At 43.0% G+C, this 14980-nt stretch overlaps 2 protein-coding genes across 2 annotated transcripts in view; one reads left to right on the forward strand and one right to left on the reverse strand.

Annotated features, from left to right (window-relative positions):
• LOC8043871 (dopamine D2-like receptor) overlaps positions 1-14980 on the reverse strand; it is a 1482298-nt gene that overhangs the window by 1148247 nt on the left and 319071 nt on the right. The gene's annotated exons all lie outside the window — the stretch shown is intronic.
• On the forward strand, positions 1946-3974 carry LOC115331076 (piggyBac transposable element-derived protein 2-like). The gene is made up of 3 exons (XM_040217059.1): positions 1946-1964; positions 2221-2388; positions 2482-3974. The coding sequence occupies exons 1-3, from the start codon at positions 1946-1948 to the stop codon at positions 3972-3974; spliced, it is 1680 nt and encodes a 559-aa protein (XP_040072993.1).

Here is a 14980-nt window from a genome sequence, read left to right on the forward strand (position 1 = left end):
GCATAGGCGATGACGCGATATGATCCATCCTCCTGCTCTTGACGCAGCACTGCTCCCAGGCCGTAGGATGACGCATCTGAAGATACAATCGATCGCTTGTCGGCGTCGTAAATTCCGAGAACGGGGCAGGTTGAGAGGATTTCCTTCCACATTGTGAAGGCTTTCTGCTGAGGATGATCCCACACGAAGTTCACTTTGGAAGTGAGCAGTGACGATAATGGATGCAGTAGGTCAGGCAGGTGTGGCACGAATCGTCGTTAGGTATGTCGCCATACCCATGATGGGCTTGACTTCTTGCTTTGAAGTCGGTATGGGCATCTGTTTCACTGTGTTGACGATTGTCTCGTCTGGACGGACACCATCGCTGTCTACTTGATGACCTAGGAACTTGATACTTCTCACTCGAAAGACGCATTTATCTTCGTTGAGCGTGAGTCCTGCTGATGAGAGTCGCCTGAGGACTTCTCGCAGACGTTGCTCGTGCTGCTCGGACGATGACGCCCATATCAAGATATCGTCCATGTGGCAAAGTACCCCTTCCATTCCTTGAAGAAGTTGTGTAATACGTCTCTCGAAGTGTTCCGGTGCAGACCTGATTCCGAATGGTAGGCGATTAAAACAAAATCTTCCAAACGGAGTGATGAATGTCGTCAGGAGTCGTGACTTCTCGTCTAAAGGGATCTGCCAGAACCCAAAATTCGCGTCCAGCTTTGAGAAGATCTTGGCTCCCGCTAGCCTTCTCAGCGTGTGCTCCACTGATGGGATAGTGTGATATTCGCGCTGAATGTGTTTGTTCAGTTGTGTGAGATCAACACAAATGCGAATTTTGCCAGACGGTTTGGGGGCGATGACCATCGGCGCGCATTATTCAGTAGGTTCTTCTACTGGAGAGATGACACCTTGCGACTGCATGTTTTCTAGCTCTTTCTGCGTTTCTCGATACAGCGAAAGCGGCACTCTTCTCGGTGATGCGATAGCAAACGGCGTCGCGTTAGGTTTCAGCTTGAGAACGTGAGCACCTTCGAGAGATCCCAGTCCTTGAAACAGGTGAGAGAACTCTTTCTTCGGTTCGCAAGCTTTGTTCGCAGTCATGCAGATTTGAGGGCGAAGCCGAAATTTTTCGATAGCTGGCTTACCCAAGAGAGGTTTGCGAAGTCCTTTCACGATGTAAACTTCTTCGTTTGTAGTCGATCCTGCGCTTTACTAATTATTAGACTCGCGGAGCGATCCCGCTTCTGAGGCCCAAGATTTCGAGAACTTCGAATTGGAGGAAAATGGGAATCTATGATTAATAAACTCCAAGAAACCCCAAAAGCTTGGCGATAAATAACCTCCAAAAACGCAGAACCCTAATATAACGTAGCTTAAGAGTGCGTAAGCAAACATTCCTGTGTGAATGAACTATGTTAAGAAATGTATATTAATGACGAAAGCAAAGCCGTCAATTTTAGTTGGCATCCAAAGGGATAGAACTTCATAGAAAAAATAACAAGAAAACGGTGCCTAAAAATGCAGTTTGGATACATTGCTTGTGTACGTTGCTTAAACTTTCTAAATATTGACAAGTGACTCATTGTTTGTATATTATCTAATATTAGAGATATGATTATACATCTTAGATGCAAAAAACGTTTATTTGAAAGAATCTCTCACACGTGGCATGCCATCTGAGTTAGAGAGCAATATGCGGGGGCATGGTCAATTTGAATTAACATCATATCAATTTGTTCGTTTTGATAACAAACTGTTTAATTCACCCTTTCGGCCCTAGCGGTGTCAATTGACGCCACAAGTTAAAATTCGTCCTGGCACTTTAAAAACGAAACCAGAACTGTCAATTTTTTTCCCGAGCCAGTCTTTAGGAATGCCTCCTGCCATCGACATCAGTACTCACGTGATGGTCTCGCGCTGGCGGCAAGAAAGAAAAAGAATCTCCATCGAAAGCATGGCGAGCCGCGCGCCAGGTGAGCTTGTTTTTTGATTTATTATAACTAAATAAATCCTAGAATAGATGCGTTCCAATTTATATATAGCACTTTTCATGTTTACCTGAGCGTACCAGCGCTTGAACTGGTGTAATGTTGCGCGTAGTTTTTTCCTAGTGCCTTTTTTTCACCATGTGCGATTTTGACGCCATCAGGGCTCAGTGGTTGCAGATGGCTGCCACTAAGTTCACGACGGGCGCGGAGTTTCTGGTTAGCTGTTTCTTTTTTCTCGCAGGTGCGCCCATACCAACGCCGTTGTTTTACTCGCACCAGCGGCTCCAAGCAGCCACAGACGCGCTTTTTGAGGACCTTGATAATGGAAATTTGTCCGATGTAGAGGGCGAATGCGATGAAGAAGGCGATGCTGTCGAGCTTCATGGGACCGATCCAGCACAACCGGAGAGTGAGAGCGAGAGCTCTGATGATGAGTGCGGACTCGGAACATCCGGTAGATGGAAAAGGAGACCATTTCAGAAACCAGACTCAACATTTCAAGGAGGCTTCCATGAAGTGCCCGAATTGGAAGAGGAAATACCGTCCCCGTATCAATATTTTAGACGTTATGTTCCAAAAAGTGTGTTCCTTGAACTCGTGGATAAAACAAACCAGTACTCGGTGCTACAGGAGGGAAGCTCAGTCAAAACCGATGAAGAAGAAATAAGGCGTCTTGTAGCACTTCACCTCACCATGGGTGTTCTGCGCTATCCGAGGTTGAGACTGTACTGGAGGCCAAGCATGAAATCGGCTCTTGTAGCGTCAACTGGACTGTCACGCAACCGCTTTGAGAAGCTGCGGAACAACCTGCACATCGTTGATGTCAATAACCCCAGCACGACTGACCGCCTTTGGAAGATTAGGCCGCTAATGGATGCTTTTCAAGAACGGTGCAATGAGCTCGATGTAGAGGAGCGCCTTTCCCTTGATGAGCAGATTGTGCCATTCAAAGGCCGTCTTGACATCAAACAATATATCAGGGGAAAGCCAAACCCATGGGGCGTGAAAATATTTATGCTTTGTGGTGAATCTGGCCTTATCTACGACTTCCTTCCATACCAAGGATCGACAACTAGCTTAGCTGAGGACCTAAAGTGCAACTTTGGTATCACAGGTGCAATAGTTCTGCAACTGGCTCAGCGCATTCCATCTGGTTTGGGACATAAGCTGTTCTTTGACAACTATTTTACGTCTGTGCCTTTGCTTCGTGAAATGCTGAAGAAGAAAATATTTGCTGCCGGAACAGTAAGGTCCAACCGATGTGAAAAATGTCCCTTGATGAGCGAAAAGGACCTCAAGAAGAAAGGACGTGGCTCATCTGATTGCCTCGTGAGTGGGGATGGACAGGTGGTCGTGACGAGGTGGATGGACAACAGGGTGGTGACCTTGGCATCCAACTTTGTTGCTGTGGAGAACGAAGAAACCGCTCGCCGGTGGAGCAAAGCAGACAAGTGTTTTCTCGACATCAAACGACCAGCTGTAGTCGGTGCATACAACCGCAGCATGGGTGGCGTCGACAAAGTGGATTTTCTTGTAGCTCTTTATCGCACGACCATCCGGTCGAGGAAGTGGACACTCAGGATGATATTTCATTTCATGAACCTGGCAGTTGTGAACGCCTGGCTCGAGTACAGGAAAGACGCTGACAGGCAGCTTATCTTGCCCACTAAACAGCTCGACCTACTTGACTTTACCTTAGGTGTCATTAAGGCACTTTCAGCAGCTGAGAGCAAACCTGTGTCGCGGAAGAGAGGGAGGCCCTCGGATTCTCCTCTGCAGCCTTCCAAGCGACTGAGCTGCGCAGAAAACAGGCCTGTTCAAGATGTCAGGTTCGATCAAATGAGTCATTGGCCTGTTCACGAAGACTCAAGGGAGCAACGATGCAAGATGGAGCGCTGCACTGGGAAAACTCGAGTCATGTGTGACAAATGCAACGTTCACTTGTGCTTGACCAAGTCCAGAAACTGCTTTAAGGCGTTTCACCTGCGGAACTAAGACAATTTCTGCCTCGTTAACTCTCCTGCGGACTTTGTAAATAAAGCACCGACAACTTTCATTTTACAACCCTTGAGCCCTGATGTCCTGTTTTGACGCCATATCGCTAACTCGGTTATTAGATCGACTACAAGGCTCAAACTTTGGGTGGGTATTATTCGACCCATAAAAACATAATAAAACACACTAACAAAAATCTGCACTCAAAATAAAAAATTCAGGGCCGAAAGGGACTGTTTAAACATACTTTGTTTTGTGAGTTCAAGGTTTCGGCTTAAAACAAAGTACAACTCAAGAGTTCTAGGTCAATCGAAACAATTTTGTTTGCTAGTATCTGCACTGAACTCCAAAACATGGTGTGTTCTAACAAAAAAAAAGAAGAAAATAACAACAACAACAGAGTATTAGAAATTAATGTCACCATTCGAATTGCGACCCCTAATTTCGACGTTGTCCCTTTTCATAAGAATTAGTAAAGTTTGTGCCTTCGCTTTGCTTGTTGGCAAGATAGAAGTTTCAAATAATTCCTTTGTTTCGATTAATACTTGCGGATGCAGGGGTGACGTTATATTCAAATAGAAACACGTAATTTGTTTTAACATTAGTGCTCTTTTTAAAATATCTATGATGTAGAAACCTTTGAACATAGAAAACTACGTAAATTAGCAAGTATAGCGTTTTTCTGCAGAGAAACCTTCAGCCCCTCATTGAGTACTTTATATATAGAAATCTGCGTTTTTGGGAGTTTATTTCTTGTGAAATTCTAAGGGGGACTTTCGAAGTGTTTTTTTCGCTGAAACATCGGGGTTTGTCAGAGTTAATTTTTGTTAGATTCTCAATTCTGTGAAGTTCCTAGCTTATTGTACTGTGTACCTAATTTTTAAGAATTCAAAAACAAAATATATAAAGTCCGGGTACCATGACCCACAAAAAGTTAGGGCGCAAACAAGCTGGTGATGGCTTAACATTTTAGACAAAACCCCGAGACTGGGTGGAAACGATAGACAACACAACACGAAGTCTGAATTTTTGAGACTTTGTGTTGTGTTGTCATTCTTTCAAAGATACTAAAATGCTAAAATGCTATACCATGACACGTTGTTCTGAAGGAAACTTGACGAGCTAAAAGGTAAACCCCTTTTGTGAATAGTTCAAGATTTCCAAGGGAACTGATGCAACGTCTCCTCAGGATCACTGACTTGTGCTCTTTTGAAGCTTATTTTAAAGAACGTATTTTTTGTTGTTTCTTTTCTTGTTTTGACCTCGAAATTCTGGGTTTTGGGGATAAATTCAAATAGACATAAATGTACTGACGAGTTTTTTTTCGAATTTTTTTTTTGTCGAAAACATAGAACTTAATTTTTATAATATACTGCAACTCAGAAGGAGAAAAATGCAATTGATTAACTTACGCAAATTGCGGGTAATGTCTGCCCGCGTAGTTACTTCTCCGCTTCAAAAATTATGTTTCTAAATGAGCTTCAATAGAAAAAAGAAAAAAGTCTACGTCTTTTTTTTAGAAGTTTAATACATCATGGGGTCTAAGAATGTTACGAAATAAAATCCTCATATGCACACTGCAGCGCCTTCGCGGTATTTCTTTTTTATGTCAGAATGTCCGGCGTAATAACAACGAATATTCACAGCAATTTACAAATAACCGCAGGCAGTTTCAAAGTTCTAAATTCCCTCATGGCAGTTCGATAACAGCAAAAAGTGATAAACATAAAAAAAAAATTACGTGATGCCGCCGAAACGAAGCGCACCATTTCCGTTTCACTCGGGAAATTTAATCTAGCAGCCTCTTCCGGATCACTTTTTTCCTGCTTCCAATTATAGTGGCACCAAGAGCAAGTGTCAAACTTGAGACCCCAACTTCGCTCTTTCGCGATCGGCCCTGCATCTAATTTTGGCACCATCGAAAACTTGCATGACATCGATTGTGTGAAGTGGCACGTTTTGGAGGTCGCTAAATCCGCCCTTGTCAAGTACGATCAAACTCACAAAGTTATGAGACCGTAAAGGAAATACGAAGAAGGAATACCTTTCTTAGAGAACAAAAAATATTCTAGAGACGGCAGCTTAACTTCCTGAAACTACGCACTGTGCCCGTATGTACGCGTACAGTTTCAAACTACGTTTAGATACATTATTATCAGAACGAAGCAGATAAAACTTGATAGACCTGCGGACTTTATTATTCAGGGGCACGAAAGTATTTCATTTGAGTCCTCGGAACAGGGGAAATAACTAAGAATGTTGTTTTGTTCTGGTGGAATTAACTAGAGCCGCTTCTGCTTTTATTGTGCTCGAACACAACTTTTAGCTTCGCAGCGAACATTTCGAAAAAAGAGTTGATATACTATTCTGTTGATGCATAGGTAGCGAGGTATCAGTACTAACACCTAATTACTGAGAAGGTCGTACCAATTTCAAATGTCACAAAAAACGGTTCAGGTAACGAAAGCGTTCGTTGAATCGGTCAAAGGCTGGGAACGTTTACTGTTTGTGGTGTAGTATATAACTGGCGGTAAAAGAAACCACTTTGGGAACAATTGTAACAATAAAGCTTTTTAATCAGGCTCAAACGAAACACGAGTAGAATCAGATCATGCTACGGATGAGAGCACCGACATTTTAGAGACAAAAAGAACCTAAATTATCAGAATGACTAAATAAGTGTTAAAGTAAATAAATGACTAAGCAGATGTTTAAATTATTTTTAAAGTTCAACGCAGGAGCCAGCAGCGATGATAATTGTTTTATAACGAAGTTGTGTCTATCCGATCATTCAACGCCAAAAAACAAAAAGTAAGTCCCAAATTTTCCTATATTTATTCGCTTAAAATACATGGTCCATCTGTAACAATCAAGGCCGTTTGTATCTTTTAAGTCAATCTTTGTTTCTTTTGAGACCTGCAACTCTCTAAGCTCTTTCGTGATTGTTAGTCACTCAACTAGCTTCGTAAAAGTTTTGTTATACATGCAAGCCGTGTAGCTTGAGTCACTTTACCGCCTGACTGCACCCGTCTCCTTTTTCACGCCTGTACACACTACGTAAACTGGAGGACAATTTTTTAAGCTTAATCATAATTAAAACTTATCTGGAGCATTCAAAATCACGTTGACCCTTAGGTAATTTTTGTTCGTAATACCGCTGCGCGTGCTTTCAGTATTTAGTTCTTTGCTTTGTATCTGGTTTGAGCGCATATAGCGAGAGAAATGGTCAAGATAGCCATTGTAAGTTATAAATCTGCGATCCCTCTGCACCTAAATGACGCCAGAGTATTCGCAAAGACAGGGCGATAAGCGAGAAAAGCGTGACCTGTGAGATCGCTTCGTCCCGTATATTCGGAGATTTTTCCTTCACTCTCCAGAAAAAAAAAAAGACATTTTAAATCTGGCTCAGTCAGATAAATTATGGGCCATTATTGAGTGCATTCATTTAATCTTATTTTTATACATTTTTTTAAGTGAGAGGAATATTTGTCTCCTACGCATTTACTTATGTCTCAATGTTTCATACTAAAGCCCGGTTCACATTGTGCGAATTTGCTTGCGATTTCGTAGTTTTGATGTCGCTCGTGTGTCAAAAAGAGGTGATAGAGTCTGAAGCGCTCAATGCCGCAGTCTGTGAGATTGCAAAAAATTTGCACCATGTTAATCAGGCTTGAGTTCTCCCAGTAAAATTCACAAACTTCTCTTTTAATCTGTTTGTTGGCACACTGACCCAAAATATTGAACGCAAAATGTTACAAAATCTTCAATATGCAGATTTTAATTTTAATTGCAGACAGAACTTCCGAGCTTAAATTGTCTTCCTTACGTACGCACTATAGCATACATACACTACCAAACTTATTGAATGTTTCATTCAATATAAAGTAAACACTTCATCTTGAATGATAAAGTAAATAAAACCTTACGACCCAACAGTGCCCTCGGATGAGATAGAAAAAACTAACCACATTGCAATTTTTGGCAACATTGAGTCTTATCAGTTGCGTTTCTTTTATAACAATTTACATTAAAAACGCCTTTCGCTTCAAAATTGAAAGAGTATAGTCTTAAAAGTTCCACGGCGGAACGACTACACCTTATATTTTCACTAAAGAATAGGCACAGTTCATACAAGCTGGAAGCTTAAAAGCACCCTGAAAAAAAAGTTAACAGTCTGGTTGGGACACGCGTGTAAAAAAAGTAATTTTACGCGAACGAAAATAAATTTTCTAGATGAATATGGACGGCGTAAGACGCAATTTAGTCGGTAGTCTTCTTCATTCCACTTGTTCTCTCTCGCCATTTCGGGCGCGTGGTGGAAAGGGGGATCGGCTTCGCCTTCACGTTGAGGTGGAAAGAGCAAATGACCATCTCGTTGAGCGAATGACCATTCCGTGAGGTCATGTGCTTTGCGCGCAGAATTTCAAAGAAACATCTACCCGTCAATATTGCTATACAAATGTTTTCGCGTAAAATTTATTTCTTAACACGCGTGACACAAACAAACTGTCAAAATATTTAGGGGCTTTTCAACACATTTTATGAGATTTTCGTCCGTCTGCTTTTATTTTCTACGCAGGTATTTTTCACCGAAAAGTGCAATAGACATAAAAAAATACGGTAACTTCATATAACCAACCATTCCTCCGGGATAACATTATCGTCAACGGCGGCCCTCAAGTTACGAGTATAAAAAGGATAATTAACAATTCAATTGGCTAACGTCCACTAATTACCTTTCGAAACATTCGCCTTACTCAATATAATCTCACCAAAGACTCGTAACTCGTCTTTAAATTACGTCATAGCCGCTGTTGGAATTTAGGCAACAAAATTCCGTTCCGCGAAAATCTCTCAAACTTTAGTCCACAAGGAGACCGAGATACACAAACCGAGACTCAAAATATTAACGGGGATGCGACCCGGAAATTACGTCAATCCCCGCAGCGGGCACGGGGATATCGAGTCATCGTGAGACACCCTGACAGCGTAGCGTTATCTACAAAATGTCTAAAGAAATTAAAAAGAAAAATATGCGGGGCTTTTTTTCTACCGCAAAAATAAACTACGTCTTGCAGAACGGTCATTCTCCACCTAAACGTAGCCAGAGGGGTCAGAACGAGATGTCAATGCTTCAACACTAATTGTTCTATAATTTAAATGTTATAAGTGATTTTCTGAATTTTTTAACGCGAAAATGCGGTCGACAGTGTTCTGGAATAAATAGAGCTCTATGGCGCCAGTTACCGAAAACTACCGAAATTGAGCGCCATTTTCCCATCAAATATTTGAGAAAATCACTTATTTTTTTTAATAAGATAACAGTTAGTGTTGAAACGTTGGCATCTGGTTCGCACCTCCAGCACTTCATTTGGGCGGAAAATGAGCGCTCGGCAATGCATCGTGTATTTTTGCGATAAAAAAAAAAAAAAAATACAGACAAAATTGTGTAGATATTTTTGACACGCCCTGTATAAGAGTCGCGCCACGCATCCTGCTCTTTTCTGAGGCACGCAGCCCTCCACAGTTTTTTACTGTTAGAGTCACTGACGGCTTAAAAAATTCAGGGCGTGGCTCATTATGTTAATTCACGCTTGTTGCTTGGTGATTGGCTTTTTCGGCCTTTTTTTGGGCAAATTCTATAATCTCATTGGCTACCAAGCGATAATGAGATGCTCTGGACTCGCCACGCCATGCGTTTCTTAATTTAAGTGTGACGCTAGTCTTGTTTCCGCATTCCCTCGTCCCCAGTCACGCGGATAACAAATCCGACATGCGGGACGAAAAAAAAAAAAAAAGCAGCGAGGCATTACAATATTGAAATTGTAAAAGATTATACAAAAGGCAAAACAGTAATGATAGACGATCAAGTTTAAAGCCTGAGCTTCTTTCGGTGGTGTGGACAGAGCAAAGCGATGTTCTCCCGCATACCAAAAGTTCCGCAAATAAAAAAAAAAGTCCGGTAAAAAAAAAAATGTATGTTTATTTTTTGACGTTTTGCACGAGCGCCAGATTACATCCGCCGTTGTTTTGACTTCTTGTCTTACCGAGATACCAAGCCACTGAAGCTGGCTTTGACGAGCCTCCACGAAGGCCAGTGCTGGGGAGAAGGGCACAGTCGACCTAAAATGGCGATGACTTCTCCAGCTGTGGTAATGATGATGCGAAATGATCAAAATAAGAAGGAAAGAATGAAGGTCGGTTATGGCAGCGTTTATGCGCGGCTGCTGCAAAGCGTCTATAGCTTCGGTATGACAGAATCTTGACCGCATATCTTCGCCATTGATTTGCGCGGATACAAATTTAGTTTTCTGACTTCCATAAACTCTTTTAACATATTTAGATGACGGAAAACAATCTTCACAAAGGCAGTGAAAATACGCAGGCTACCTGGTCAATTAATTTGATAGTAAGTAAATCCCGAGACCGGGTAAATTATTAATTATTTTTACGCGTCTCGGGAGTTTTCGCGAGGAAGAAATCTTCAGTTGGAAAGCTTTACATGAGGCAAATATTCTAGGCAATTATTAGTCATTTTCAGATATTAAAATTTTCTTTTCATTTTGATCTTGAAGCGATCAGTGAGGATAGATTGAAGAATTTTTTATAGTATTTCTTTTAATATTTTTTTTAGACTTTGGTCAAACGTATACACAGCGTTTGATATTTCAGTAGAGCTCTGTAGAACATAGAGAGGTTTAACTTTCATAAACATATTTTTTATACTGAGAACTCACAATGAAATTAAAGAAACACCCTTCACTGGCTAACATTAAAAAAAAAACGTTTTCATGTTTTGCATAAAATTGCGTGCCAGAAATTAAACAAATTTACTTTATCACCGGGCATCAACCGTATCTAAAATGCACCTTAAAGCTTAACGTATGGTACAGCCCATGTAACATCCAATTTTGAAGCCACGCAATAATACCTATATTTAAGAGGAACCTAAACACAAAGACGATACATCGTACCTATACCTGTATAGGTAAAGTTTGTTAAGGGTAGGGAAATTTTAAACGTCTAAAACTAAGTCACACTAACTTTTATTTAAAAGATTTGCAGGTATTGGACCGTCACCTGTAAAGAGCAAAGTGACTCGATTTTGATCGGCCAAATATAAATTTGTTACAAACTTGTTATAGAATATCAGGAAATAGTGGTTCACCTTACGTTCTACGATAACGCCGTATTCTATTTTGCAGCTCAACCAAATTCGATACCCACGTTCCCAAAGTAGTCTTTTCCTTACCACCAAGTAGGTTGCGCCGAAGCCAGCTTGCAGTTAAGCACCCCTTCACGTACACGATTTACCACGGTCAGGAAGACGAGATATTTGGCTTTCAAACGCGAACGCTAATTGGAAGCATATTGTCAAAAGTATATTCAGAATTGAGGAAGACAAAAACTAACCGGCATAGTAAAAACCACACTTAGAAAAAAAGGTATCTGAACCTTCATAAATAGACAGTATTTGTATTGAGCACAATGGAGTGTGCGGTTCTAGTCGAACCGCACTCTACACAGAAACAAACGAAAATTCTGAAATCCCACAAAAATGTATGCGTTCTTTTCCTCTCTTGAAGGTTGCGGAGCACATACCTTTCTATGCATTACTGACAAAATTGGCCGCAACACTTATTCCCAGATTTATAATAATACCGAAACTACGTAAATCGAGGTCTCACTAGGCTATCATAATCCAGCCTTGGACGAAGAGGGGAACGCTATGAGGCCAAATGAGAGGAAGCTCCAAATCCGGAAAATGCCAATTCGCTGAGATGGCGAATTCGCCCCTAAAGCTGGAGGGGTGCTTTTATATATAAGCACTGAAGCAAAATCATGAATGAAACTCGTTATCTGACGAGATTGAAACCAATGAAGCCTTAAGTGTAGTATTCAATTTATAGCGTCTTCCGAGATATATTAAATAAATAACCATAATAAACTGTATATGAATGCTCTCTAAAGCGAAACTCTTCTCGCCTTTCTTTTCGAATGGCATTTGTAAAAAAAAAAAAAAAAAAATAGTATGGTTTGTTGGGGAGGACCATTTGCACACGCTATCAAAAGAGTAAACATTTTTGCAGCAAGAATAAATGTGGTAGGACGAGACAAAAGGAATTACGCTATAAAAGAAAGTATGTTTGGTCTATGCTTAAACATTATGCGAAACCGGTTTTGATTATTGGTAAAAGTCCTGTTTTATTGTAGCAATCTCCACTTGACAGGGCCGCTCCCAAGATTACCCCACTTTGTAGACGTCCTTCGGCGTCCTTTGTAGACGACCTTTGGCGTCACGTCAATATTTCTCTATCTCTGCTGAGCACCTCATCTTTTGGCAAACTACAATTTGAGCCACCAGCAATCACGCGAAGCGCAGAACTCTTTCCAACTTGAACGTGTTAATTAAAAAAGAAGGAGCTTAACATATTTTTATTAGCTTCCCCCTCTAGTGATCTTCGTCGCCCCAGCGCTTCGTAATTGGCGAGCGCGGCCGAGATTACGTTATTAGACCAACGTTCGCAGACTGGCGATACAACGCGAGCAATTTCGTAGTCTGTGTTCAACCTTCGCAGACTGGCGATACAAACGCGGCCAAACAACTTGTTTTGTTTTCGATGATAAAGTTTCATAATCACTGTGAGAGATTAAGTGCGTTGCGCCGTCCATCCGTTCATCAGGGAAGCGACCAAATACGTTTTTGCATTGCCCGCCCCCGCTCACCCCCCCCCCCTCCCCTCTTACGGCGGCAGACTTCAAAGCTGCAAGTGCTAGACTGGCATGCTGGCGGCATGCCGCTGCCTGGGCGTCAAGCAAAACTCTCATTACTACCAGGCGTAGCCTCGATGCATCCGTTTCCGCGAACCTTCATCCCGGACGCAATCCAGAAGATTGTCCTCATAATTACGGCCGAAGTTGACAAACGACAAACAAAAGGTTTTTAATAACACTTTCCCTCAGTCTGCGAATCTACCAGCCCCCTTTGGTGGGGGGAAGGAAAGTGCCTCTATTTTCTCTTCTTCTTTTCGCGCAATCACGATTCAGTGAGATTAACTAGTATCGCATACAGGAAGAAATTGGAAATGATGAGGAGATGAGGCCGCATCGAACAACAGAACGCGGAGCTTTTATTGGAAGGATTAGTGGGAAGCAGTGCTGGGGAGTTACAACTCCGGAATGATTTCAGAATCATTCGGCACTCCCTTCACCCCGGAATAGAAAGAGAATGGAGCGGCGGCAGTGCTGGAATAAATAAAGTGGGCATCGCATTAGATGTTTTTTTCTCGAAATTAAGTGGGAATTGGATGGGCTCGCTTCTTTTTCGAGTCGTGTCAATATTGAGGCAGGGCCGAGAGCCTGGTGTCGCAACGCTACCGTCCGGTCAATGTTGCTATTGAAAAAAAAAAAATTGCACTTAAGGTGACTGACGGCTTGAATGCTTGTAGAGCTCATACTTCGCGGATGAAAGTGGCGCCCCCAGTGAAGCAGAGGCTTTGTCACAGGGTTTCTGTCCTTGCCGCGGTGCACGGAGCATACTAGCAGTGCTGTTGTCCAGGTATTCGAGCAAGATAGCTACTTTTCGCGCTCTGCACAAACAGGAATGGAGTGAGTGTGAATGCAAATGGGGTGCTCACGCCGCTACATTGGTGGGTAGACGCAGGAGCTAGCTGTATTTGTCTCTACTTACTGTTAGAACGTGCTATAACGCTGAACAGCGGCTTCCGGCGTTCGAACGCGAAACTCTGCGCGAGAAACAGACGACGCTGTTGTTCGCTTTGTTTGGAGAAAGATGGTGGGTAAAGACAAAGAAGCTAGCCTCTACATCTGCCCACTAATACTCGCAATCAGTGCTCAGTGCTCTGACATTACCACGTGCTCTCCTCTTTTCCATTCCCTCAATATTTTAATATTTTTCTCGAACTATCTCTCATCTTCTTGTTTTGTGCATTGTACTAAAGGACGAATAAAACACGTTGTTATCTTGTTTTTAGAGCGCAGCTCTCAGGGGCCCGTTTCCGGCTTGAGCGGCGTCGCCGTCGGCGTAACCGCACGGTGCATCATGGGAAATGTCCCATAATGCACCGCGCGAGCCCCCCACCGGGGTCACGTGACCTCATGGGGGTCACGTGACCCCCCGAGGTCACGTGACCCCCCGGTCACGTGATTCCCCTGAGGTCACGTGAGCCCCTCCTCGAGGTCACGTGACCCCCGCCGATGTCGCGTGACCCCCCGATGACGTCATCGTCACTGATGACGTCACCGGCATCCACATCGTCATCGTCATCATCACTGATGACGTCACCGGCATCCACATCGTCATCGTCATCATCACTGATGACGTCACCGGCATCCGCATCGTCATCGTCATCATCACTGATGACGTCACCGGCATCCACATCGTCATCGTCATCATCACTGATGACGTCACCGGCATCCGCATCGTCATCGTCATCAGCACTGATGACGTCACCGGCATCCGCATCGTCATCGTCATCATCACTGATGACGTCACCGGCATCCGCATCGTCATCATCACTGATGACGTCACCGGCATCCACATCGTCATCGTCATCATCACTGATGACGTCACCGGCATCCACATCATCATCGTCATCATCACTGATGACGTCACCGGCATCCGCATCGTCATCGTCATCATCACTGATGACGTTACCGACATCCGCATTGTCATCGTCATCATCACTGATGACGTCATCAGTGACATCACTGATGTCGTCACAGGCATCCGCACCGTCATCGTCATCATCACTGATGATGTCATCAGCGACGTCACTGATGACGTCACCGACATTCGCATCGCCATCGTCATCATCACTGGTGAAGTCATCAGTGACGTCACTAATGACGTCATCGGTACCCGCATCGTCATCGTCACTGATGACGTCATCAGTGACGTCAGTGATGACATCGGCATTGGGGGTCACGTGACCACCAAGGTCACGTGACCCCCCCCTGGTTAGTTTAAGCCCCCCCCCCAGTGC

Source organism: Ixodes scapularis, unplaced genomic scaffold (assembly GCF_016920785.2).
Source record: "Ixodes scapularis isolate PalLabHiFi unplaced genomic scaffold, ASM1692078v2 PGA_scaffold0__279_contigs__length_252992795, whole genome shotgun sequence".
NCBI classification, from domain to species: Eukaryota; Metazoa; Arthropoda; class Arachnida; order Ixodida; family Ixodidae; genus Ixodes; species Ixodes scapularis.

What these genes read in the sequence shown, in the direction of transcription:
- LOC115331076 (XM_040217059.1), top strand. An exon ending in CGATCCAGCACAACCGGAGA is followed by an intron (nt 2,389 to 2,481) that starts GTGAGAGCGAGA and finishes CAACATTTCAAG; the next exon opens with GAGGCTTCCATGAAGTGCCC.